This window comes from Saccopteryx bilineata, chromosome X, assembly GCF_036850765.1.
Source record: "Saccopteryx bilineata isolate mSacBil1 chromosome X, mSacBil1_pri_phased_curated, whole genome shotgun sequence".
Lineage (NCBI taxonomy): Eukaryota > Metazoa > Chordata > Mammalia > Chiroptera > Emballonuridae > Saccopteryx > Saccopteryx bilineata.
In genome coordinates, this window is record NC_089502.1 from 8,553,155 (window position 1) to 8,580,594 (window position 27,440).

The following is a 27,440-nucleotide window of genomic DNA, read 5'->3' on the forward strand; positions in this document are numbered from 1 at the left end:
CTCTGTACCCGCGGGACTACTGTTGGGGCCTCTGGGCGCGTGCGCAGGATGCTGTGGGTGCCGGAACGCGGAAGACCTGGCCCTGCCTCGGTTCCCGCTTCTGAAGCGTGGGAGGAGCAGGAGACAGCAGGTTGTAGATTTTGGTCTTGGCCCCAAAGGGTTCCCCCAGGCCATTAGAAACCAAGAGAGTTAGAGAAGGCACCGGGGCGGCGGCGAAGGCTGAGGAGCCGAACCCCCCCCCCCGCCCCCCTGTCCTCCAGGCGGGAGGGGGGCAGGGAAGAGAGAAGTACCGATCACAGGGCTCAGGAGCCTCTGGGACCGGGTCTCGGAGCATGTGGGGCTGGACCTGGTCCCTAAGCATGGGGAGCTGTGGTCGCCGAGGCTCCTGGCTGCGTCCTGCCTGAGTGTCAGCTCCTCGGTGATAGCGCTGTCCCGGCAGCTGTGGTGTCTATAGCCCGGCCCCGCTTGAGGTCGTTGGCCAAAAGATAGCATGAGTTCCACCGCTGCCTAGTTCCTTCCCCTCCTTTTCTTCTCCCCCTGTCCTCTTTCCTCTCCTTCCTCTTCCCCGCACATCGTCCTTCTTCTTTTCCTCCCTCTGCTCCTCTTTCCCCCAACCTTCCCTCCTCATTTCCCCCATCTGTCGATTCTCTCTTCTGTCCTCCACCTTTTACACGGTTTTCCTGCCTTTTCCATCTGTCTTTTCTTTCTTGCTGTTTTCTGACTTCCTTCCATCTCTCTTTCTTCCATCCCTCTTTCTTCCATCCTCTTTATTGTCACTTCCATCACAACCTCCATTCTCCTCCCCTCCCTGCCATCCCTCATCATCCTCCTTCCCTGCTGCTCCTCTCATGCTTTTCTCCGCCCCAGCCCCCGCCCCCAAGCCTCCGCCCCTTAGCCCCCGCCCCCAGCTGCCAGTCCCCAGCAGCTCAGTCCTGCCGTGAGAGTGTTGGGAGTCCATAGTTAAACTCCAGGAGCAGAGCTCTGTCCGCTGTGCCTGCTTGCAAGTCTCCGACATGGCTCAGGAGAAAATGGAGCTGGACTTTGAGCCTGTCACATCTGATGGGGGCTCCCTAAGGAGATCCAGCAGCGCTCCTCTGATCCACGAGCTCAGGTGAGCAGGGTTGGGGAGGATGGACAACAGGGTTCGAGGAGCCCCTGCAAACAGCCTTCCTTCCCTAAAGTTAAATTTGGAGTTATTTGGGCTCTCCAAACTGAGGGAGTGATGACTTCTTTGCTTGACAGTGACTGGGGTCCCGTGGTGGAGTGAAAGTTTGACCCCAAACTCTGAGCAATGCGGGGCCCTCTCTACCTGAGGATCTGTTAGCTCACTCTAAAAGTACAGGTAACTGAAAGAAGCTTCTGGCTCTTCTAACAGGTTGCCTGCCCTGCCTAATGTACACCACTGAATGTCAGAGGGAAGCCCCTGAAGCTAGACTTGCAATTTGACACCTGTCTCTACTGCTATGTCTAAGCCTAGTTTAGGAACCCTGGTATTAACGGTAGTTTATATAATAAATCACAGTATATCTAATAACTTGAAATTAAATGGTGTGTGCTGTCATATTAAGTGATTTGGATTTGCTGTAATGTTTTGGATCCTAAAACTGCCTGAAATGTATTTCAGTGAATAAAATAAAGAAGAGTAGCATGTGAAAACACAGGTTTTTAGAAAACAATGAAAAGAGGCCACCCTTGAGTTTTAGTGGTAGGGTCTTGTGTTTTTCTATGAATAAGTCATCAGAGGGTCTATTTTAAGGTAGAATCTTGTGATAGTGAAGGTTAGGTTAACAGACCTCCAGAGCCTATTACATTTCACTTTTATAAGTAGACAGTTCATCTTAGGTAGAGAGCCAATTTATGCGACCTGTTAGAAATGGAATTAGTCCAAAAAAGAGGATGGGAATAAGTTAGCCAAAAACATTAATCAGGCACAGGGAAGGCAAAGATTAATGTTTGACAAACTGATTATAATATCCTTATTTTGGGGAAAAATGGGTTTACTTTTTTCTTTTATTAAATTTGAAACTGCAAATGATGGAGTGATTCTTTTCTAATGGTGTCCTCGGTTCTGCATTTATTTTTGATACTATAGGAATAAACTGTTCTTTTTGGTTTTTAAAAATCTGGTAGGCAAGCAATTGCTAGAGACTAGGGTAATTCTGTTGACCTGAATTTAGACTACTGTAGAAATAGCATATTGTTTTTTTGAATCATGATTTAAGTAATTACTTGAAAGCAGCATGATGACAGAAGAAGGGTGAGGAGACCAGGCCTAGTCCCAATTTTCTCCCTGAATGGCTGTGATTGTGAATGTGTCACTTAACCTTTCTCAGCCTCTGTTTTCTCACTTAAAACGTAGGCAGGCTGAATTAGATGATATCCATATCCTCAATCCTGAAAATCCTTGATCTCTTAACATGGGCATGGCACTCTGCTGGGCACTGCAGGATATGTACAAAGATGAACAAAACACCGCCATCAAGGCATTTAATACACATGCATAGTTTTCATTAATAAAAGGTAAAGTGGATATCTCACGAAGCATCTAATTTCCCATTGTGCTCTTTGAGTTCAAGGGAGAGAAAAATTGCATTAGGTTTGTGGAATGAAAGAGCTTCACCGTCACACACCATTTGAGATGGGTGTTGAAGGAGAGGAAGGATTTTGACAGATGGTGGTGGGAGGCAGGGCATTTGAGTCAGAAGGGGTAAGGAACAAAATTCCAGGTACATTCATTTATTGAACAGTGAGGTTCAAAGGTAGAACACATGTTTAGGGAATAGTAACAGATGCTGACTGGTCTCATATTCTAGAACAGAGTCCCTCAGTCCTCGCTCTTCAGCTCATGGCACACACCAAAAGCAGTATTGATTGTAGGTCTTTAGGGTAAAGAGATGAGGCTCCTGGTTTGAACCTGGTGGTGACTGGTTCTGTGTGGGGGGGGTGAGTTCTGAACAGAAGCAGCTGGAGGCAACCAGTTTGAAGCTCCGCCCCATACCTCTCCTAGCTGCCCCCAGCCTCCTGGGAGATGGCTATCTCCATCAGCCTGTAATCCACAGCGCACCACCCGGGCACCTCTGAAGAAGATGGTGAGGAGTTATTCTTTGTACGGAATAGGGAGCCGTCAAGGATTTCATCAACTACAGAATTGGTTTGAATATAGTTGAAGGATATCTTAAATGAGAAGACATTAATAATTTTATTTTTCTTTTTAGTGACCTTTCACAGATTTTTCAGCCTTACACATTTAGAACTCGAAGAAATAGTACAACGATTATGAGCCATCATAGCCTGGTGAGTATAGAAGTAAGTATTCTTAATGGTTTTGATTGGAGAAATCACTTTCAAATGTAGTTCTTTCTTAAAATGATGTGCTATGCACAGTTGTTTACAAAAGGAAAAAAATATTCTACCTATCTTGTTTACTGCTTAATCATGTGGCCAATTTCAGCACAATGTGGCTGTTTCAGTGCAAAAGAGGAGACCTGTTTCAAAATGTTTCTGAACTGTGGAACTTTGTATTTTTCAACACTGTTCTTCGTTTTGTGTCATTACCTGCATCATGGCTGTGAGATAAATCAGAATTAAGTTCTGATTATAACTAAGAGCAGTGGTCTTTATTTTTCCTAGGATGCAAAAATAATTAGATGGTGGCAGTGTTTATTTCTGTCGATCACTGCTGTTCTGTTTATCTGAAGAAAGACTCCTTTAAAATGCTCCTATTTGTCTTCTCAGTAGAGTGGTGATCATGACGGCTCCATATAGCCAGAGCCGTTGGGGACCCCCTTATTAGCTGGTTGTGTTGGGAGAAATTGGGCTGAGGTTTTTTATGTAGCAACACTTCAGAAGTGGCGCCCACTTAGCTATTAGCTGCAGTGCTTTGGGAGACATCCGAGATGTAAGCAAACAGACTTCTGAATGGCTGAACTAGATTTCCATAATCTGTGCACAAAGATTCGTCAGTTTATTTATCAGAGAGCCTCTCTGACCTTTGGATCATCTAAAATTTATGCACAATTATAATTATACTAAGCTTCCAACTCAGTATTGTGTGAGAAGCAGCAAATCAGAAGAGGTACATTAGGGTTAAAGGTATGCTGATAGCTGCTGGCAAAAGAAGAGAGGGGAGAACTACAAAAGCAGAGAGGTTTCCTTTAAAAAAAAGTCAGTGGCTAATATAAGGGCTAAGAACCTGTTGTTACTCCAGGGCTAAGAACTCTGGAGTATCAATGACATAAAATTGTAAAATAATTGATGTTCTTAAGGATATCTGGGTCTTCCACCTTTTCTTAAAATGTATGGCACTTTTCATTTAACAGAGTACTTTTGCACATTTAATCTCATAGCAACCCCAATGAAATATTCAAGGAAGAAGATGCTTTTCCAAATTAAAAGAGGCAGCAGCTAAGACTCAACCAATATAACTGAGTTGCTCAGAATCACACAATCAGTAAGTGACAGAACTGGGATTAGAATAGAGATCTTCCAGTGCCATTCTGTTTGGTATAATCTGTTTAACAAGGGGGAAGATATCACACTGTTGAGAAAGATTTCCAGCTGAAGTGGCTAAAAATACTTAAAGGGGAAAATGTTAGCTATCTGGTGCTTTCATTTACTCCATCTCCTTCCCTGAGGATACTGAAAATAAGTACCTATTTTTGCTGTATGTATGAAAAATATTTCTGCGTCAATCGCATAGCAAAGAAGAGAAAATGAAGTTGTCACTCTACACTTCACTGTCCTCTTTTCTCAGATATGAAAATTCTTAACAACTCTGTTTAGGCCAGCGGTTCTTAACCTGTGGGTCGTGACCCTGTGTTTTGGTCGTTCGACCCCCGCCGGGGTCGCGACCCACAGGTTGAGAACCGCTGGTTTAGGCTCAGTTCTCTCTTCTTCCTGGCAAAAACCCACACTAGGCTCTGGCTGCACCAAAATACCTAGTTTGTTGAAGGGGCTTTATTGGTTCACTGTTCTTTGTTAATCCTTACACCACCCTTCACCTCATTCCCTTCTCCTTTATAGCTCTCCGGTATGGGAAGCCTTCCACAGCAACCTTTGGGTAGTTTTTCCATACTATTAATCACACCATAGACAGTATATCACCGTGTACTCTATAAGTCTTAACAGTCACCTATCTGCCGTATTAACCTGTAAACAGTAAGGTGTTGATGAATGAAAGGGAAATGAAGGGACTGATGAACGAGATAAGCAGAAGTAGTATCTTCATGATTTGGCAACTGATTAGATATAAAGTCAGGTAGAAGGAGGACTCAAAGTGACCGCAATTTTATTTCTTGGGAAAAGTGTTGTCTTTATTACCAGTAGGGAAAGTGAGAGGGAGTGGTCCATTGTAGGGACAGAAGATAAACTCCTTCTGGGCATGTTCGGTTCAAGGTGCCACTGGCTCAATGCTCTTTTCCAAAGCAATAGACCCACTGAGAAAAGAGGCTGGGATCGGGAGGCCTCTTCAATGCTGATGGCAATATCTGAGAGAGCAATAGGCCCAGTTTGCTTTATTATATAGCCATATGCAAATAAGGAAGTCTTTGATACAAAGTCACACATCTGAAGCAAAAATAGGAACTCTCTTAAGGCTTAAACAGGAATCCCCCCACCATGCATAAGTGAAATCAACCAACATCTGAACAAAGAATGAGAGGAAGTGCGTGTAAATTGCTTCCAGCAACTTAAGCAAGCAAGTGAACTGGGGCTATGGGATGAGTGCAAATATAGTACTCAGCTTCATAGCCAATATGAAGGTGAGGGGAGCTTAGCCTTTTGCTAAGCCTCGAATCTACAAAGGCTTTTTGCCACTTGCCACACTGTTACTTGATATGGCTTTGTTCCTCTGTTCTTTCAGGACTTCTTTCCAATTCTGTCTAAATTGACAAGTTGTACATCATGTAGATGCAGAATCTAAATTTCTGACTTTCTCCGCAATTAGATTTGGCAATCCTCACTTTGACTTTCTTCATTATTTCACTACCTTTGGGGTTTCTTTTGTTCTCTGATGGACACATCCATACTCTCCTTTATATTATCCTCCTAGTCTTTCTTTCCTTATTTACTTTTACTTTCCTAGTAGCTTAGTGTTTTTCAAATGATCTTATTAAGAGTTAACCAGTAAACATGCATTCCTTTCATAATAGGAAAAAGTACTTTTAAAAGGATTTTACTGGTAAAGATTTTTTTCCCCCAAAGGTTAGGAAAGGAAAAATTCAAAGAAAGGGATGGGTAATGAAGAGATTGCTTTTGAGGTAAAATCATATTTCAGTGGAAACCTTAAAAATTTACCAGAATTAGCTTTTGTTTAAACAACTTAGAGAAATTTAACCATTTTATACTGCTACATTGGTATTTGAAAAAGTTTTAATAGGATAGGGCCCCTTGTACCAGGATAATTGTCTTATTTGGTTTTATAGTATTATAATTTTATTTGCATTTCATTAAGGGATAAATAATAGTTGTTCATATTATGGCTATTATAACCCTGTAAGATCCATTGATATGAATTGTATCTTACATTTTCTAATCAGATTTGATTATTTTGAAGTAGCATAACTTGGTCCCCAAATAATTTCAGCTTTGTGTTATTAAAACATGGTTATCATTATACGGAGTGAAATAAGTAAATCAGAAAAAAACAAGAACTACATGATTCCATACATTGGTGGAACATAAAAACGAGACTAAGAGACATGGACAAGAGTGTGGTGGTTACCAGGGGTGGGGGGAGGGAGGACGCAGGAGGGAGGGAGGGAGAGATTTAGGGGGAGGGGGAGGGGCACAGAGAAAACTAGATAGAGGGTGACAGAGGACAATCTGACTCTGGGCGAGGGGTATGCAACATAATTTGGTGAGAAGATGACCTAGACATGTTTTCTTTGAATATATGTACCCTGAATTATTAATGTCATCCTATTAACATTAATAAAAATTTATTAAAAAAAAACAAAAAAAAAAACATGGTTATCTATGGGAAAGCAACAATTACTGTATTTCCCCATGTATAAGATACTCTCATGAATAAGACACACCTTAATTTTGAGGCCCGAAATTTGAAAAAAAGTATTACATTCAGTTATTGAACTCACGTTTTATTCATCATAAAATTCATACAACTCATGCATGCAAAAAAAAAAAAAAAAAAAGCAGGAAATGCAAGTAAAAACCTCTACAACCATTGTATGTGATGCACCCAGCTATCAGTCCTACATTCTTCCAAAAATGATGTATCTTATACATGGGGAAATCGGTATTTGAAAAATACAACTTGCCTTCCACATTGATTTTTCTTAACTAGTAAAGTTTGTGGTGATAACATTAGTTATCCAATTTTAGAATTGATTTAGGTCAAACAGACAATTTCCTTACTGCATTTTAAAGTGTTTTTGATAAACATTAATCAGGGACATTATGATACTGGGCTTTGTAGTCTGTCTTCCTCCATTGGTGAATTGATAATAAAGATAAATAAAATTTGTTTTTTCTTTCCCTTATATGATAGTTATTCATTTTAGATTAGTGGGGTAATGGATATTTCCAAGACCTGGAGTCATTTTTAACATAAATGAACACAGTTTTGCATTCATTCAGAAAAAGTGTTGAGTCGATGCCTGTCTAGTGATAGATGGTGCCTTGAGGTTGGACACCTGCCTCTGCTGCATTCGTGTTCAGTAGTTTAAAGAGCTAGTTTTCTACGAAGAATATGAAAAGTTATCTACGAAGAGACCGTACTCTGGGACTGAAAGCAGATTGCTGCTTTGTGTTTCAGAGAATAGTAAATGTTTACTTTTTCTTTCCAGTTGCTGTCTTCCTCACCTAATCAGATTTCTAGTAGCAGACTGCATCAAATCAAAAGGGTAAATTTTACTTTCTAGCACAGATCTACAATTTTCTGAATTTTACATTTTGATTTTATTTTCATTTTGAAGATTTATATATATATAAATGCAGTAGGTTACACTCGTTTAGCTGTGGACAGATTAAAATTCTTCTGCGTGTTCAGATGAAATATAGATGTGGCATGGGTGACAGTCTTAAAATGTTATTTCTGCTGTACTGTGATTATGTCAGATAGGGTACAAACGTCTCTTTTTTCTTTCAAATAAAAAATTGTGTGGATACATATTATGTTTTCAGCATATGTTTGTCTTTGCAGGAGGAAGGCATGGATGTGGTGAACAGAGAAACTGCCCATGAAAGGTTAGTGATTTATGAGAAAAGCACACAGACTAGTGTGTATCTTGTTTCTAAGCACTGATGGCCTTTCATTTTTGTTTGTTTTAGGGAAGTGCAGGGGGCAGCACAGATAAGCCAATCATGGGATGAGAGCTTGAGCCTGGTAAAGGTTTCGTGTTTGCTATTAGCTTTCTTTTTAAATTTTTTAATAGAAAACTGTATTATTCATTGGCTTTATTAATTTTTTTATACATTTCTTTCTTTTCTTTTTCCAAATTTGTATTCATTTTTGATCTTTTCTTCCAGAATTTTATATTGCTAATTTTTAGAATCTTCACCAGGGGTCCCCAAACTTTTTACACAGGGGGCCAGTTCACTGTCCCTCAGACTGTTGGAGAGCCGGACTATAAAAAAAACTATGAACAAATCCCTATGCACACTGCACATATCTTATTTTAAAGTAAAAAAACAAAATGGGAACAAATGCAATATTTAAAATAAAGAACAAGTAAATTTAAATCAACAAACTGACCAGTATTTCAATGGGAACTATGCTCTCACTGACCACCAGTGAAAGAGGTGCTCCTTCCAGAAGTGCAGCAGGGGCTGGATAAATGGCCTCAGAGGACCGCATGCAGCCCGAGGGCTGTAGTTTGGGGACCCCTGGTCTATACATTTCTACCGTAAACAAATAGGCATGTTTGAGTAGTAAAAAAGAGCTATAATGTGCTGAATTGGGAGTTATGAGGAAATAACACTTTATGTTTACAGAGTGATACTGATTTTGACAAGCCAGAGAAATTATATTCTCCTAAAAGGATTGATTTCACTCCAGTTTCTCCAGCGCCATCCCCCACCAGAGGGTTCGGAAAGGTAGGCTCATTGGCAAGACAGTAACTCTTTCTACACTGAGCTGTTTATTCTCTAAAACACACACACATGCACACTTTGCCTCATTTAGAGAATCCAATGACTTGAAAAAAAAATGAAAGTTTATGATGGTAACTTGGAAAAAAATGTGTAGTCTCATTCATATATATATGTATATAAAACATATATGGGATATATAGACAACTAAATAATCTAAGGGCGTTGGTTCTGACATTTTGAAAACAATCTTTTGAAAATTGAAGCATTAGAACTATCTGTCTGTTTTAATATTAAATATGTTTTTCTAGCAATGTTTTTCACCGTCCTTACAAATGTCTGTGAGCAGCAGTGGGCTACCATCAAGTCCCATTCCTAGTCCGAGACGCTTCTCCAGGTAGATGAACCTGCTTTTTAAATGTGGGTGAATGCTACTTATTAAAATTGTCTCTCTGATAAACTGTTTTTTCCTAAAATTTTATTGTGGGAATTTTCAAACAGAAAACAAAATTGAAAGAACTGCATAGTCAACATCCATAAACCTGTCACCTATATTCTACCATTAACATTTAACCAAATTCATTTTTTGAGACTTAGTGCCAGTTTATATTCAGTGGACATACATGTGTATACCTGATAATATGTATTTTATAAGAAAAGTTAAAAAAAATTAGAGTCAGAGAGAGGGAAAGATAGGGACAGACAGACAGGAAGGGAGAGAGATGTGAAGCATCAATTCTTCATTGTGGCATCTTAGTTGTTCATTGATTGCTTTCTCATATGTGCCTTGACTGGAGGGCTACAGCAGAGCAAGTGACCCCTTGCTCAAGCCAGTGACCTTGGGCTTCAAACCTGGGTCCTCTTCATCCTAGGCCAATGCTCTATCCACTGCGCCACCGCCTGTTCAGGCAACAAAGTTTATATTTTTAAAAGAAACTGTTGTGGGAATTTTGGGTTATAGAATGATTTTAAAAGACAGCTTAAAACACTATATTGTTCCCGATCACCATATGCCAGGTCAGACTATGTATTAGCATTTCAGTTATTCAACCTACAATACAAGCATTTTCTACTCTCTCAATGAATGTCAATTTTGTTGACTTATTTGGTGGGCTGAAATGTTTATCTTGCATCTTAGAAGCATTTCATGTCATTCTTTTTGTTTATTCTTTGAAGCAGGAGGAGTCAGAGTCCAGTCAAGTGCATAAGACCCAGTGCTCTTGGTCCTCTTAAAAGAAAAGGTATGCATCATATTTCTGATATTAAACTTAGTTGAACCTGAATTACAAATGAGGATTTCTGTCTGAAATTATTTTCAAGGCAGGACTCCTTTTTCATAAAGAAATATGAAATAGGCCTTGGCCGGTTGGCTCAGTGTTAGAGCGTCGGCCTGGCGTGCGGGAGTCCCGGGTTCAATCCCCGGCCAGGGCACACAGGAGAAGCGCCCATCTGCTTCTCCACCCCTCCCCCTCTCCTTCCTCTCTGTCTCTCTTCCCTTCCCACAGCCAAGGCTCTACTGGAGCAAAGATTGCCTGGGTGCTGACGATGGCTCTGTGGCCTCTGCCTCAGGCTCTAGAATAGCTCTGGTTGCAACAGAGCAACGCCCCAGATGGGCAGAGCATCGCCCCCTGGTGGGCATGCCGGGTGGATCCAGTCGGGCGCATGCGGGAGTCTGCCTGACTGCCTCCCCATTTCCAACTTCAGAAAAATACAAAAAAAAAATAATAATAATACAAAAAAAAAGAAATATGAAATAGTCTTCCCCATTATGCTTTACTAATTCTGAATCTTGTAAATTAGTTATTTGATACTGTATCTTTTTATACTTCATAACTGAATCTTATATATTGTTATTATCAATATATATTCCAAAAATGTTGCCTTTCGCTGATGAGTATAAAAGAGATGCAGCCTGACCAGGTGGTGGTGCAGTGGATAGAGCGTCGGACTGGAATGTGGAAGGACCCAGGTTCGAGACCCCGAGGTCGCCAGTTTGAGTGCAGGCTCATCTGGTTTGAGCAAAGCTCACCAGCGTGGACCTAAGGTCGCTGGCTTGAGCAAGGGATCACTTGGTCTGCTGACGGCCCACAGTCAAGGCACATATGAGAAAGCAATCAATGAACAACTAAGGTGTCGCAACGAAAAACTGATGATTGATGCTTCTCATCTCTCTCCGTTCTTGTCTGTCCCTATCTATCCCACTCTCTGACTCTCTCTGTCTCTGTAAAAAAAGAGAGAGAGAGAGAGAGGCAAACTGGTATGTTGTGGAAATATAATGCTTATATCATAGCAAATGGGTTTGTGAACAAGCTGTATCCTCAAGTATAAGCCACCACCAAATTTCACCTCATATTGAAGTGTATAAGGTTTTACTATATTTGAGGTGATCTTTTAACTACCTTATTTTGAACCACAAAATGCTAAACTAAAATGATCTCACTCAATGCTAGTTTTAGATGCTTATGGGCACTTGATAAAGACTATTAAAAAAGGGCAAAGAAATTTAGTCATTATTCCTAGGGATATGACCACATGATTGTAAGTGTTGGATGTCATTTTAAACAAGAGTTTTAGCAATCATTTTAGAAAGCAGTACAGTATATAGTTTCTTTGTGCAGATCACCTTCGGGGCCAATAAACAAACTCTTCTCATGTAGGTAAACAGATACTTGCCAGCTTTGGTGAAATATTTCCAGTGATGGCATCATACACAGATTCAAAAAGTGCTATACTTCAGACAACTTAAAATTAAAGATGGCATGTTCTGGAAACTAGATCATAATAGAATGACAATAATTGTATTTTAGTGAATAAATTTTATTTTATAAACAGTCCTTTTCCTTAATTTTTTTAAGTGAGAAACAGACAGGAAGAGAGAGAAGCATCAACTTGTAGTTGTATCACTTCAGTTATTCATTGATTGCTTCTCATATGTGCCTTGACCAGGGGGGGCTCAAGTGGAGCCAGTGACCCCTTGCTCAAGCCAGTGACCTTGGGCTTCAAGCCAGCCACTTTTGGGCTCAAGCCAGTGACCATGGGGTCATGCTGATGACTCTATTCTCTGGCTTGTGACCCCATACTTAAGCTGATGAGCCTGCGCTCAAGCCGCCGATCTCGGAGTTTCAAACCTGGGTCTTCAGTGTCCCAGGTAGATGCTCTATCTCCTGTGCCACCACCAGGTCAGACCTTTTCCTTTATTCTTTTTTTTTTTCTGTATTTCTTTCTGAAGCTGGAAACGGGGAGAGACAGTCGGACAGACTCCCGCATGCACCCGACCGGGATCCACCCGGCACGCCCACCAGAGGCGACGCTCCGCCCCTCCGGGGCATCGCTCTGCCTCGACCAGAGCCACTCCAGCGCCTGGGGCAGAGGCCAAGGAGCCATCCCCAGCGCCGGGGCCATCCTTGCTCCAACCGAGCCTCAATGCGGGAGGGGAAGAGAGAGACAGAGAGGAAGGAGAGGGGGAGGGGTGGAGAAGCAGATGGGCGCTTCTCCTGTGTGCCCTGGTCGGGAATCGAACCCCGGTCCCCCGCACGCCAGGCCGATGCTCTACCGCTGAGCCATCCGGCCAGGGCCTTCCTTTATTCTTTAAGGAATTATTTTAAACCCTAAGAACCTTCTCAGGAGCTATTATGTCAAAACAACTCATGAAAATTAAAGCTATTATTATGGTTATTTATTTTAAATTTGTTGCAGGAAATTAATTAGTAAGTATGTTTAGTTTCAAAGCTATTCCAAAATATACCACTAGATGGAGAGATTCTCTGCTAAAAAGGGCTAAAATGTTTTGCTAATGAAGTATTGAAAGACAGCAGCTTTTATAAACTTCATATTTAAGTATGGAAAAAGGCAAATAAAATGCAATCTTTATTCAATTTTAGTAATATTCAGAATAGTTCCAGAGAAAAGATCATGTGAATTAATTAATACATGGAAAAAATTGAATGTTGAATTTGGTTTTGCTAATCTTTTTCCATCATAAAAATGTCGTAAAGGTTTAAGGTCAAAGTTATTAATTTTCTACAGAAATATAGATAGGCCCATGATTTAAATGTTCTTTAATATTCAATTTTAAAGCTCAAGTAAAGAACTTGAAAACCAAGGTATGTGCATGTTTCAAATCATAGCTTATTTGGAAAGGAGCTTTTTCTGCCTAACTTAGGGTTGTTAGTGTTTGCATTACTGGTGGATAAATGTTAAGGACTATTCCTTTGATGCAAAGTTTTTCTTTTTTTTTGTGATAGAGACAGAGAGAGGGACAGACAGGGGCAGACAGACAGGAAGGGAGAGAGATGAGAAGCATCAAATCTTTATTGCAGCATGACGTTTTAGTTGTTCATTGATTGCTTTCTCATATGTGCCTTAACTGGGGGCTATAGCAAAGTGAGTGACCCCTTGCTCAAGGCAGCGACCTTGGGCTTCAAGCCAACAACCTTTGGGCTCAAGCCAGTGACCATGGAGTCATATTATCTATCATCCCACGCTCAAGCTAGTGACCCCACACTCAAGTTGGTGAGCCTGCACTCAAGACAGACGAGCCCACGCTGAAGCCAGCGACCTTGGGGCTTTGAACCTGGGTCCTCTGCACCCCAGTCCTGTGCTCTATCCACTGTGCCACTGCCTAGTCAGGCTGATGCAAAGTTTTTCTATTACTAGTTCTGAGAAAATATATAGGATTGAGGTAGCCAGTATATTGCCAATTTGTTAATTGATTAATAATTACTTTCAGTTACAGATGTGCTTTTAAACTTATACCGCATGCATCCCTTAACAATGGAGGTACGTTTTCAGAAATGTGTCATCAGGAGATTTCATCACCGTATGAACATCATAGAGTGTACTTACACAAACCTAGATGGTATAGCCAATTACACACCTAGGCTGTATGGTATAGCCCAGGGATCCCCAAACTTTTTACACAGGGGGCCAGTTCACTGTCCTTCAGACTGTTGGAGGGCCGGACATTAAAAAAAAAACTATGAATAAATCCCTATGCACACTGCATATATCTTATTTTAAAGTAAAAAAACCAAAACAGGAACAAATACAATATTTAAAATAAAGAACAAGTAAATTTAAATCAATAAACTGACCAGTATTTCAATGAGAACTATGCTTCTCTCACTGACCACCAATGAAAGAGGTGCCCCTTCCGAAAGTGCAGCGGGGGCCAGATAAATGGCCTCAGGGGGCCGCATGTGGCCCGCGGGCCATAGTTTGGGGACCCCCGGTATAGCCTATTGCTCCTAGTGTACAAGCCTGTACTGCATGTCACTACAAAACAACATGAGATCCAGTCAAGCACAAAGAAAATAAGACAATCAAGGCACATGGTAATCACAAGATGTACAAGGCTGCTATTGGCATAACACGACATACTGTTTCACAGCAAACTCTTTTTATAAGCACAAATAGTATACTCTAAAATGAAGATTAAGAAAAGCATCACATAGCAAATAAATAGACCTGTATTTATAGACCAAGTATTATGTCCTGTACATATGTAACTGTGCGTGCTGTACTTTTATGTGACCGGCAGCGCAGTAGGCTTGTTTACACGAATGTCACCACAGACAAATGAGGAATGTGTTGCGCTGTGACCTTATGATGGCTACGACCCACTAAGTGACAGTTTTCAGCTTTGTTATAATCTTATGGACCGCCATCTTATATGCAGTCTGTCAGTGACCAGAACCTCGCTATGTGGTCCGTGACTCTTTAACCTTCATTTTTACTAAGGAGCCTAAAGTGACCCTTGGAGTTCTATGCTCTTTATCATACTGAATACTCTTTAACTCATTCGACTTCAACTCAGAAAATGTTCTGATATTAAAAAATATATAAAATCAAGTATTTACTGCCCTGGCCGGTTGGCTCAGTGGTAGAGCGTCGGCCTGGCGTGTGGGGGACCCGGGTTCGATTCCCAGCCAGGGGACATAGGAGAAGCGCCCATTTGCTTCTCCACCCCCCCTCCTTCCTCTCTGTCTCTCTCTTCCCCTCCCGCAGCCAAGGCTCCATTGGAGCAAAGATGGCCCAGGTGCTGGGGATGGCTCCTTGGCCTCTGCCCCAGGCACTAGAGTGGCTCTGGTTGCGGCAGAGCGACGCCCCGGAGGGGCAGAGCATTGCCCCCTGGTGGGCAGAGCGTGGCCCCTGATGGGCGTGCCGGGTGGATCCCGGTCAGGCGCATGCGGGAGTCTGACTGTCTCCCCGTTTCCAGCTTCAGAAAAATAGAAAAAAAAATCAATCAAATATTTACTAATTATCTCTAGCATAAATTATTCACTCTCTGCTATTTGTAGATACTTTATTTCTGCTGTGGTTAGCCTTGATTTATTTCACCTGATGCAGTCAGTGTTGTACTCTTCTGTTTTTTAATTTTTAAAATTTTATTTAGAAAATTAAATTTAACAGGCTGACATTGATCAGTTGTTCTACTCTTCTATTAAAGAACATGGCTATATCAGTAGCATAATACATATAATAAATGAGAAGGTTGTTTTTTTTTTCAGGACTGCTGACTTTTTGGTTGAGGTTATATGGAAGTATATGCCTTCTATGTTAAACCCATGGAAAAATATCTTTCAAGTAACAACTTGAAGAAGTATGCTGAGTTTTGGTTAAGCAAAAATTACTCCATTTTAGCACTAAGCCTGTAAAATTGTTTTTACAGTAACATATCTTTTTGTCTTAGGTGAAATGGAGACTGAAAGCCCGCCCAAGAGGTTCTTCCAAGGCACTACCAATATGCTGCCTCCGGAGACTGCACAATTATCTGATCTCAGTTCATGGTAAAAAATGAAATAAAACCAAAAGGATATTAGAGCCACATCAGAAGTCTATTGGGATCATTTAAAACATACTCAGCTTTTTCTCCAGGCTCTATAGAGGAAGACTCCCCTGCACGTGTAGAGAATGTAGAACAGCAGATCATTTGAAAGCCATCAGTACTTTCTTAGAAGTCTATATATTTCTGGCACCTTTCCCTTCATTCCTAGCTCTTGTTAGGTCAACTTCTCTCAGAAGATGCTAATGGTGTGGGAGAATGTGGAGCACATTCGGGATGCTCTGAGATTTCTGGGTTGTTCTAGGCATTGGTGCACAGATTGTAGCTGTTCTGTGTGCATTTTGTAGTACATCCTGTTGACTTAGATAATATGTGCCAGTGCTCTCTTCAGCATGGCATTTTCTAAATAGCATTATCTGTTGATATTAAATCTATATTTTTTAATTTTGGGGGTACTCATCACAACGTTAACTAAGGGGTCATTTTTATAGTAACACTTTCTGATTCATATGGTCTGTACATGCGCGCGCGCACACACACACACACACACACACACACATTAGTTTTACTTATCCTAGTTTAGGTGTCTAACTTAAGGCCCTTAAGTGTTTTTTTTTTGCTAAAGCTAACCTATTCTGTACCTGAAGTTGAGCATTTGGATACAGATAGATATATTGGAAAGAAGAAGAAAGAATAGTAGCAGTAGCCAGGTAATACAGTGGTACCTTGAGATACGAACAGACCAACATACGAATTTTTAAGATACAAGCTGCGACTTGGTCCGCATTTTTGTTCGAGATCCGAGTGAAATTCCAGGATACGAGTCATGATTTGGGAAGCTGCCACTGGTTGGCGTGTTGGCACACAGGTCCAGTATCGGCAGTTTGATATACAAGTTGAGTGACTTACAGAGCTCGGTTACAGAATGAATTAAATTCGTATCTCAAGGTACCACTGTAATTGAAAATTTTTAAGTACATTCTAATAAACTTACTAAGCACTCATGTTCCGGACATGATTATGTATTACCTTTCGAAACTTTCTTTTCCCTGAGTTTTATGGTGGTCTTTTTTAAGAGCCTGTGAGGGCATTCACTTTAAAAGGAGGGAGTCCTGTTGATGGAAGCCTTATGTAAGCCACTTATAAGGCTTAATGATCCCTCCTTTCAAAATCACTTATTCCATGTTTGATGAAAGATAACCTGTACTTCTAGTTGACCAAGAAGTTAGATTATTCTAGTTTCTTACACTTGTTGATTAGTACTGTTCTAACCTTGAAACAAATGCCTTTTGGGTTGTTCTAGCTATTTTCAGCCCCACAAGTTTTCTTCTCTCTCATCTCTGGCTGTCCTGGGTAGCTCTCTGTGCTAATTTTGGTATGTAGACCATGGCAAAGAGAAAACCTAAAACTTGTCAAGATAGCTAGTGGATGAAACTGTATGCTTAGTGGATATTACTTACAAATTTTATGGTAAAGTGTGTTTTAATATAGGCACATGACATTTTAAATAGATTTGCTTACCCAGTTACCAACCGAGTAACCAAGTTAGGTAAACAATATGACAGCATTTTGCCAATGTAAAAACATACAGACAGGATATGGTGATTTATAAAAAGAATATTGTCATAGGCTGACTGTACAAGATGCCATAAAACAGATTCATGTAGTTAAATAAGAAAGAGAAGGTGTCGTAATTGCTAAGAGGCCCCTTGATCAGTGATTTATTCCTCTGAGGAGCATAAACTCAGCTGTAGATGATGGGGGATGTTGTGAGGTTTCTGTTTCTGTTGCCACTACGCCCGTTGTCCCCAGACCTGTATGCATCCCAGAGCCCTGGGAACACTGATGTTGTTGAAGAAGGGCAGTTTGATCCATAAACACAAAAAGTATCCCCTCACACTTTACTCACAGCTACCCATAGAGCACTATAAAGCCAACATATGACTCAAATAATATGTGAAAAAGAAATTCATTACTTATGGTCAAGATGCAGTGTAGGTAAATACAGAACTCGAATCTTCCCACGACCACATCAGAGTTACAAGTAAACTACAGAAAAACCATCATTTCAGAACAACCGCCTAAAATCTGGCTGAATGGAAGTCCAACAACTAGGGAATTTAAGAAGAAGCCGCATGGAGACTAGTAGGAGGGGTGGAGACATGGAGCAGGCTGGTCCTACACGCACATGAAGCAGACAGAATAAAGAGGGCTATCTCGGCTGCAGAGGTCCCCCTGAAGAGCAAGGGGTCCCAGCCCTTTATCAGGCCTGCCAGCCCAGAGTTTTGTTGTAGAGAAAAGCAGTTCCCACAACTTCTGGCTGTAAGAATCAGTGGAGATTGTGGCTGAGTGAGATGAAGAGCTGTAGGAGTCCCAGGCAGCTCCACTTAAAGTGCCCATAGACAGACTTACTCAGACTTACTGCCTCTGAGCTCCAGCATTGGTGCAGCACATTGAAAGAAAACGGAAATAGATGAGGAACTGGATTTTTTTTTAAGAGAGAGAGAGAGAGAGAGAGAGAGAGAGAGAGAGAGAGAGAGAGAGAGGTTAATAGGGGCAGACAGGAAAGGAAAGAAATGAGAAGCATGAATTCTTCATTGTGGCACCTTAGTTGTTCATTGATTGCTTTCTCATATGTGCCTTGACACTGGGGGCTACAGTAGACCGAGTAACCCCTTGCTCAAGCCAGCGACCTTGGGCTGAAGCTAGCAACCTTTAGGTTCAAGCCAGTGACCATGGGGTCATGTCTATGATCTCACACTCAAGCTAGTGACCCCACATTCAAGCCAAATGAGCCCGCACTCAAGCTGGTGACCTCAGGGCTTTAAACCTGGGTCCTCTGCATCCCAGTCCGTCACTCTATCCACTGTGCCACTGCCTGGTCATGCACAAATTTTTTAGATAATTGTACATTTAATAATAGAGACTACATTCTTGAAAACAGATAAAATGAAATGTTCAGATTTTTTTTTGGTAACTTCCCCATTAGCTTATTTCTCTTAAGGTAATCAACAATGTTCAATGACAGATTTTTCTGCATGAGTCATGTTCCATGTTTTTGTATGAATATAAGATTTACTTAAGCAAGCCAGTCTTGTCACAAATGGAGTCTTTTCACCCAGGGATCACCATAAATCTGGTGGTTGGGATAAGATAGTCTTTTTTTTTTTTTTTTTTTTACAGGGACAGAGAGAGGGAGAGAGATAGGGACAGACAGACAGGAACGGAGAGAGATGAGAAGCATCAGTCATCAGTTTTTTGTTGTGACATCTTAGTTTTAGTTGCTCATTGATTGCTTTCTCATATGTGCCTTGACCGCGGGCCTTCAGCAGACCGAGTAACCCCTTGCTCCAGCCAGAGACCTTTGGCTCAAGCTGGTGAGCCTTGCTCAAACCAGATGAGCCCGTACTCAAGCTTGGCAACCTTGGGGTCTCGAACCTGGGTCCTCCGCATCCCAGTCCAACACTCTATCCACTGCGCCACTGCCTGGTCAGGCGGGATGATAGTCTTTATTCACATTCAGATTATCTGCTTGGTGGCCAAGTTTTAATCTAAACCTGTTTCTTCCAGTCAGTTAGCACAGAGCATGTCTTTTGGCTGCCCAGCCAACATGTTCTTTAAGAAAGTAAATTCATTTTAATGTTAGTCTACTCTAGACCAAATGCTGCAGGAGGGGGGAAAAAAGTCACATATATTCCAAAACAAATATAAAGGTGTTTTGATTTTTCAGTGTCTTAGATTATGCGAGTTTCCTTCAGTAGATTGAATGATTCATTTTTTTATTGTTGTTGAAAAAATACCCGAACCAGCTAAATTATCAAGTTCCTTTCTTTCTTTTCTTTTTTTTTATTGATTTAAATTTATTGTGTTTACATAGATTCAAATGTCCCACCAAATACATCCTCCCGCACCCCTGAATTTCCCTCAACATCATTTTTGCCCCCTCCCCCTAACACCCTTCCCGCTTTCCTCCAGGATTTATTCTTCTGCTCTCTATAACGCTGTTATGTATATATTTATATAATTTCATCGATCTCTTTCCCTTCTCTGATCTCATCCTCTCATCCCCTTTCCCTCTGTCCGCTTTCCCACTGGTCCCTTTGATCCCTCCTCTGTCTCTATTCTGTTCCTCAGTTCACATTGTTCATTGGATTCCTCATATGAGTGAGGTCATATGATATTTTTATTTCTTGCCTGGCTTATGTCACTTAACATAATAGTTTCCAGGTCCATCCATGTTGTTGCAAAAGGTAGTATTTCCTTCATTTTCAGGGCCCCATAGTATTCCATATATATATGTAGTACAGCTTTTTAATCCACTCTTCCACTGAAAGACACTTGGGCTGTATCCAGATCTTCATTATTGTAAACAATGCTGCCATAAACATGGGGGTGCATTTCTTCTTTTGAATTAGTGATTTGGTGTTCTTAGTATATATTCCTAAAAGTGGGGTGGTTGGGTCAAAAGGCAGTTCCATTTTTAATTTTTTGAGGAATCTCCATACTGTTTTCCACAGTGCCTGCACCAGTCTGCACTCCCACCAGCAGTGCAGGAGGATTTCCTTTACTCCACATCCTCGCCAGCACTTATTCTGTGTTGTTTTGTTAATGTGTCATTCTGAGGTGATATCTCATTGTGGTTTGAATTTGCATTTCTCTAATGATTAGTGATGTTGAACATTTTTTCTTTTGCCTATTGGCCATCTGAATGTCCTCTTTGAAGTGTCTATTCATTTCTTTTGCCCATTTTTGATTCGATTATGTTTCTTGATTTCTCTTATCAATGTTTTATAATTTTCTGAGTACAAGTCTTTACCTCCTTGGTTAAATTTACAGCTAGGTACTTTCTTTGTTGTTGCAGTAGTAAAGGGCATTGTTTTCTTAATTTCTCTTTCAGACAGTTCATTGTTGGTGTATAAAATGCCACTGGTTTTTGAATATTAATTTTATATCATACCACCTTGCTGAATTCATTTATTAGGTCCAGTAGTTTTTTTTTTTACCGAGACTTTAGGGTTTTCTATGTACAGTATCATATCAGCAAATAATGATAGTTTTACTTCTTCTTTTTAAATTTGGATGCATTTCTAAAATCTTTAATATACATTTCTCTTTACTAGATTTCCCGATCCTCCCCTTGTTCTGTTTACAATGTTAACCTTTCTTACATCATTGGTTTGGTTGTAATAAATTCCTTGAGGGTTTTTTTTTTTTTTTTGTACGGGAAGCTTTTCATTTCTCCTATTTTAAACAATAGCCTTGCTGGATAAAGAAGTCTTGGTTGTAGGATCTTGTTCTGCATTAATTTGAATATTTCTTGCCATTCCCTTCTCGCCTCAAGTGTTTTTGTTGAGAAGTCGATGTCATCCTTTTGGGGTCTCCTTTGTAGGTGACTGACTGCTTTTCTCTTGCAACTTTTAGTATTCTTTCTTTATTTCTTAGCTTTGGTTTTTTAATTATGATGTGTCTTCATTTAGGTTTATTTGGGTTCCTTTTTAATGGGATTCTCTGTGCTTCTTGAACTTGTGTGACTTTTTCCTGCATCAATTTTGGGACATTTTCCAGCTATGATTTCTTCAATCAGGTTCTCTTTCCCTTGTTCTTTCTCTTCTCCTTCAGGAACCCCTATGATGCAGATGTTGTTTCTCTTCCTATTGTAACAAAGCTCTCTTAGAGTTTTCTCAGACATTTTGATCCTCTTTTACTTTTGCTGTTCTGCTTCCGTGCTTTTGCTTATCTTGTCCTCTAAATCGCGGATTTGATCCTCTTTTTCATCCCGCCTGCTTTTCATTCCTTGTAGTGTAGACTTCATTTCTGATATTGTGTTTATCTTTTCTATCTGATTCTTTTTTGTGATTTCAATGTCCTTTTTGATACCAGATATCTCATTGTTTAGGTGCTCATGTTGTCTATCTATGGTCGCTCTAAGATCCTTGAGCATCTTCACAATCATTATTCTAAACTCTGCATCTGGCATCTTAGTTATTTCCATTTCGTTCAGTTCTTTTTCTGGGGATTTCTCTTGTTGATTCATTTGAATTGCACTTCTCTGTCTTCCCATTTTGTCTTGATATAGACTGCTCCTTCAAATATGTTGTTTGTGTAGCTGAGTATAGGGTTGGTGTTGTCTGACTCCAGCTTTTAGTTGTGTAATTTCTAAATCTTCCTGGGATGGCTTCAGCTCTTTGTATTCCGCTGTGGACTACTTGTCTGCTGCTACTGCTCTTTTTGCTGTTTGTGACAACGTTTTCTATGCCTTAGCTGGGTCAGGTGTGAGGAGCTTTTCCTTAAGATACCACTCTAACTATGATTGTTAGGTCTTGAGCTGATGCTCTTCATATCTGGCTGCTGAATGTACCGGCCCTGGACCTCCCAGGCTGGAAACTGGCGAAGACCAGTGGGAGTCACCACTTTTGACTGGCCCTCAGCAACCTTCTTGGAGCTACAGGCGATCCAGAATCATTTTCTCCTCATCTGACACCCGATCCTCCCAGTCGGCCATCTTGGGCTGCTCTCAAGTTCCTTTCTTAACATGGTACCATTAACGATGCATTTGACAGTAGTGAGTACTGTGGGATATGCTGTGTCCATTTATATATTTACTTTTCCAAAACCTATTTGTATCTGTCTTCACCTGAAAATAATCCAGGAGCAATAGAACAAAAGGACATTTTGAAGAAAAATAGAAGAGTAGAGAATCGGGGTTGGGGAAGAGGTTTGTATTTCATTGAGGTAATCTAGGGCCCAGAAACTTTCAAATGTACCACAGGTGCTAAACACTGGAAATGGATTAATTTAGGAATTCATAAAAATGATCATATTAAAGACTCGTAATATTTCGCTTTAGAGCACACTAGACCAGGGTGGGCTTTTGGATCGGAGCTAGTGAGAGATGTAAACCGGACCCATAGACACTGATCATAACTCCTTCTCCAAGTCTATGCTTTGTTTATTTTTCTTTTTTTTTTTTTTTTTGCTTTGTTTATTTTTCAAAAAGAAAAAAATATGTCTGTGTAAATCCTAAAACTGCCTAACTATTTCTCCAGCTTTGTCTCTTGTTGTGTTCTTTTTATTCTCTGTCTTATAACAACACTAGCCTGCTTTTAGCTTCTAGAACTGTGCTCGCTTCCTCCCCAGCCTGGCCTCACTGAGGCCTCCTCATCTTTCAAATGAGCTCAGATACTGCTTTTAGGGAGCCAAGTTATGCCCTGTCCCTCCAAATTAGATCAGGCTACGCATGTTATACTCTCAGAGATTGTTGTATCTTTCCTCTTATGCTTTGATCACAGATTGTAATTCTGTGTTTATTAGCACAATTATTTCTGTGTCTGTGTTCTGCACTCTCCTGTAAGTCCAGTGAGGGCAGGGACCATGTCAGTCTTACACACTATTGTTTTTCTAATAGCTCGCATACTTCCTGCACTTGGCAGGGACTCAGTAATATTAGAATAAATGAATGAGTGAATTTGGCCAAATATAAAGCATAGAGCTTATATGTTGGATTGATGGGAATCAAAGCCAGAAAGGCAGCCTGATGTCAAATAGTGAAGACTCTTGATGGTGAATACTGAAGTATGAAGGCATATTTATGAGGCAGGTCAGATTAATTGTGAGCCATGAAGACTTGGGCTGGATGTATAAGGTGTCCCTGTGCTGGGCTGTAGAGGCTCTTGATGCCCAGATCAGGGGTTTTAGTGAAAGGGTAGGAACAGAAGCCAGTTTTCAGGATTAAATAGGCAAATGGACTATGAGGGTATTGGGTGTGTAGTTATTAGAGCATTCTTTTTAGAAGTTTAACTGGATAATGAAAGAAGAGGTCAAAGAAAGGAGTCTTTTAGAGATGGTAGGGAGACCTTTAGGTTTTGAAAGCAAGAAGAAAGGAAACAGTGTAAGAAATACATAAAATGAGAATAATATAAAAGGCATACAATGGTGGAAATTAGAAAAAAAATGTGTTTGAATCAAAGGTGTCTTGGGAGTGGGAAAGTGGTAACATCTCGGGCAGCTGAAAGACTTGGTTCTGGAGTAGAGGGACCATGAAGCAGTGTACTCAATAGAACACTTCCCACAGTTCAGAGTAGTACCTCAGTGTGTAACCATTTGCTTTACTGTAAGGTTCATGGGAAACTAAGAAGGTTTTATAAGGCTGGAAATCTCCTGAGCTGAAGGTAAGGGGACTGCCTCATGCAAACCAGGCCTTATCAGTAGGAATACTTCTTGTATGTTGGACATGCTGGTGCCCCCAGGAGAGGAGTAAATGACACAGAACCTGAGTGTCTTACTTTGGGTTCCTGTGACTGTGCTTTCTCAGTTATCTGAATAGAGTACATAATATAGTTCATTGCTATTACTTTTATTTATTTTTTATCATTTACAAATGTCTACTGATTCAGGAGTTCTTGAAACAATATTGTTGTATGTTATGTTTACTTTTGCCCTGATAGATGCATCTGCTTATAATTCTTTTGACTTTGTCCTTAGTTCAGATATTTGGGATGGCAGTAGTAGCGGGAATAGCACAGTGGATTATCCTCAGACCCACTGGCTAAAGGCAGCATGACTGCAGAGTTTCCAGTAGCGTGCTCCAATCCATGCCCTCCATTCGTCCTGGTGGCCAATCTGTCAGCCAAGCGATTTACCCATTTTGGAGTCGGTGTTTTAACTGCTGTTTCCTACATAAAACATTCAGTGAGGAACACAGAGAACTTTGATCCGTACTGAGGATGAAAGTATTGCATATTTAAACCATTTTGACACCATTCTTTTTTGGTACTTCTCTAAAGTTCAATTTTATGAGTATAGGGACCTCACTTGTATCTCTTTTTGCTGATCACATTTTGGATCTGGTAACTAAATTTCAAATACTAATTTTTAATTGCTTAGAGTATGTGTGTGTATGTTTGTATCTCTCTCTATACACATACAGAGAGAGAGAGAGAGAGATACATTATTTTTTTCCTCCGTGCCTCAGAGAGCACCCATTTTAGAGTCTATCCATTTACGGAAAGCACTGATTTATATTTTCGATAACGGTTCCTTATCCCAGCAGTGATATGACAGCTGGAGTTGATCAGAAATTCACTTGCTTGAGAGATTTTTTTTGTTCTCTGTTGACTACATAGTTTCAAATCTCTTTATTTCACAACAAATAAATTGTTTTTGATTATCTTATTTTTTTTAATTTTTCTGCATCAGCTTAAAGTACACTATTTTGTTTCCCTTTTCTGTTTGAGCTGCTTACTTGCCATTTGTCACAGCAGAAAAAACACATAGTTGCTTTCATTACTACCCACATTGCTTCTTGGATGTCAGGGTGAATGATGTGAGGATTGATTTTAGTGCTGAGAATGTAAATAGACTAACAGGATGCCTGGAGTAGTCACCACAGGTTCTTATGGCTTAGCTACCACAATTAATATTTTTTCCCCAAATATGTTACCCTAAGGAATATGTAAAATATTGTTAATATTTCTAGGTGGTGTTATCAAGGAGAAGAAATTCCTGCCTTGACCAGATGTGTGGAGCATCTACAAATGAATGAATAATGTTATTTACATACAAAAAAGAAAAGCATACATGACAGTTGACAGGTTGTCTTGGCATTACAGGGTGTGACATGCCTTGGGGCACAGTGCTGTGCTGTCAAGATGTATATCATCCAGTAGGGTAGAAGGGGGCTCTATGTGACTGGTTTCCATATACTGTCTCAATTGCTCCTTTTCTGATTACTTTTTTGTCACTGGGTTCATTTATTTTGTCCTGTGGTGAGTGGTGCTGCTGTATTTTGTCATTGTGTTGCCATCAGAAACGGAATTCAGTTCTTGTTCATGCTGCCTATTAGCAAGGGCAGTTTATATCTGTGAAGAAGCTTTTAGGAGCCCATATATATATATCAATGTTATTGTGAATTCTGCTTTTAAGAAGCTAGCTGAGCTGTGAACATTGTACATGATAGTTAATTCTGAGGTACCAGAAGTTAACTTTTAAAAGGAAAATCCTGAATGGAGCTATTTTAGAAAGCCAGAGTGTAGTCTGTTGATGTGTTATTTATTATTTAAAACTGTAAACATGTCTTTTTCTGTCCTGGTATATTTCTTTTAATGTTCAGGTATCATGGGTGAATTGTCTATTTAAGATGCAAATTTGCCTTTAGGATCATAGTATTCTTTTTTGAATGGATATAGAAAATGAAAACTACTGCCCTTGTGTCTTTTAAAGGCAGAGATCCTTGAATCTTGAAGGCAAATGATGCACTTTGTGGGTACTCACAGGCTAGCACTACTGTATGGCTTGAAGGGAAACCTACTCTCTGTGCTTTGTAATAGAGCATCACTTAGTTAGCAGGAAGTAGTTCTGTTACAGCATCAGATGTGTTGTTTAGTTTAAATTGTAATAACCACCATAATGACCATTAATGCCTTTATTTCTTATATTGCTGTCACCTGTGCAAAGACCATAATCCTTCAGACCTAATATAAATGTGTATATTATGAACATTGCTCCATAGGATGCCATTTTAAAGAAACATTACTTTGACAGTATTCAGTGTATTTAATCTGTTTGTGAAAGAACCGTATTAAGATGTTCCCACCTATATCATACCCAGAGATGGTTTTATCTTACAGGACACTTATCCCTTTCACTCTACTGTCTTTTTGCCTTAAAGGGACACTTTTGGCCATTTTTTGGCTCTGATTTCGAACAAATAACCTTTGGAATGTGCTGATATTTATTTTTGAAATCCAGTGGTGGCGTAAAATTAGGCTAGGAAACTGAAATTGTTCCAGTCGTGTGAGACCTAGGAAGCAAGATGGTTCACTTTATTTAAACCAAGGTTCACTTTATTGTTTAAATGGACTGGAAAGTTAAATTTGTACAGGGATTATTTGCAGAAAAATAAGGGAGATGCTAATCTTCAGATGAGCTTGGTTTATAGCCCCTGTTTATTTTTATATGAACTTTAATATTTGAAAAGTGACCAGTGTTACAAGTTAAAATTCTCTCTTCCTATTATATATTATATTCTATTTCAGACTTCTATGTGAAAGTAAATACAAGAGATGATATGATAAGAAAATCTTATAGATCAGTGCTCCCCAACCTTTTTTGGGCCATGGACTGGTTTAATGTCAGAAAATATTTTCATGGACTGGCCGTTAGGGTGGGACAGATAAATGTATCACGTGACCGAGACAAGCGCCAAGAGTGAGTCTTAGATGGATGTAACAGAGGGAATCTGGTCATTTTTTAAAAATAAAACATCGTTTAGACTTAAATATAAATAAAACAGAAATAATGTAAGTTATTTATTCTTTCTCTGCGGACCAGTACCAAATGGCCCACGGACCGGTACCAGTCTGTGGCCCGGGAGTTGGGGACCACTGTCTTAGACGGATGTAACAGAGAGAATCTGGTCATTTTTTAAAAATAAAACATCGTTCAGACTTAAATATAAATAAAATGGAAATAATGTAAGTTATTTGTTCTTTCTCTGTGGACCGGTACCAAATGGCCCAAGGACCGGTACTGGTCCACGGCCCGGGGGTTGGGGACCACTGCTATAGATGATGCTCTTTTTGCTTGACTGACTTATATAATCACTGTATTT

General features: G+C 40.2%; 1 protein-coding gene across 8 annotated transcripts; it reads left to right on the forward strand.

Annotated features, from left to right (window-relative positions):
* The first annotated feature begins 56 nt into the window (after positions 1-56).
* On the forward strand, positions 57-27,440 carry PABIR2 (PABIR family member 2). 8 transcript variants are annotated; one of them, XM_066248626.1, is made up of 10 exons: positions 57-1,111; positions 3,216-3,306; positions 7,806-7,862; positions 8,162-8,205; positions 8,290-8,344; positions 8,953-9,054; positions 9,360-9,445; positions 10,225-10,289; positions 15,740-15,836; positions 25,308-27,440. In XM_066248626.1, exons 1-10 carry the CDS (start codon positions 1,014-1,016, stop codon positions 25,375-25,377), a joined length of 765 nt encoding a protein of 254 aa, XP_066104723.1. In that variant the 5' UTR covers positions 57-1,013; the 3' UTR covers positions 25,378-27,440. The 8 variants fall into 8 exon arrangements, with proteins under 8 accessions (XP_066104723.1, XP_066104725.1, XP_066104726.1 ...); XM_066248628.1 differs by having other exon boundaries at positions 10,228-10,289; XM_066248629.1 differs by having other exon boundaries at positions 3,216-3,294.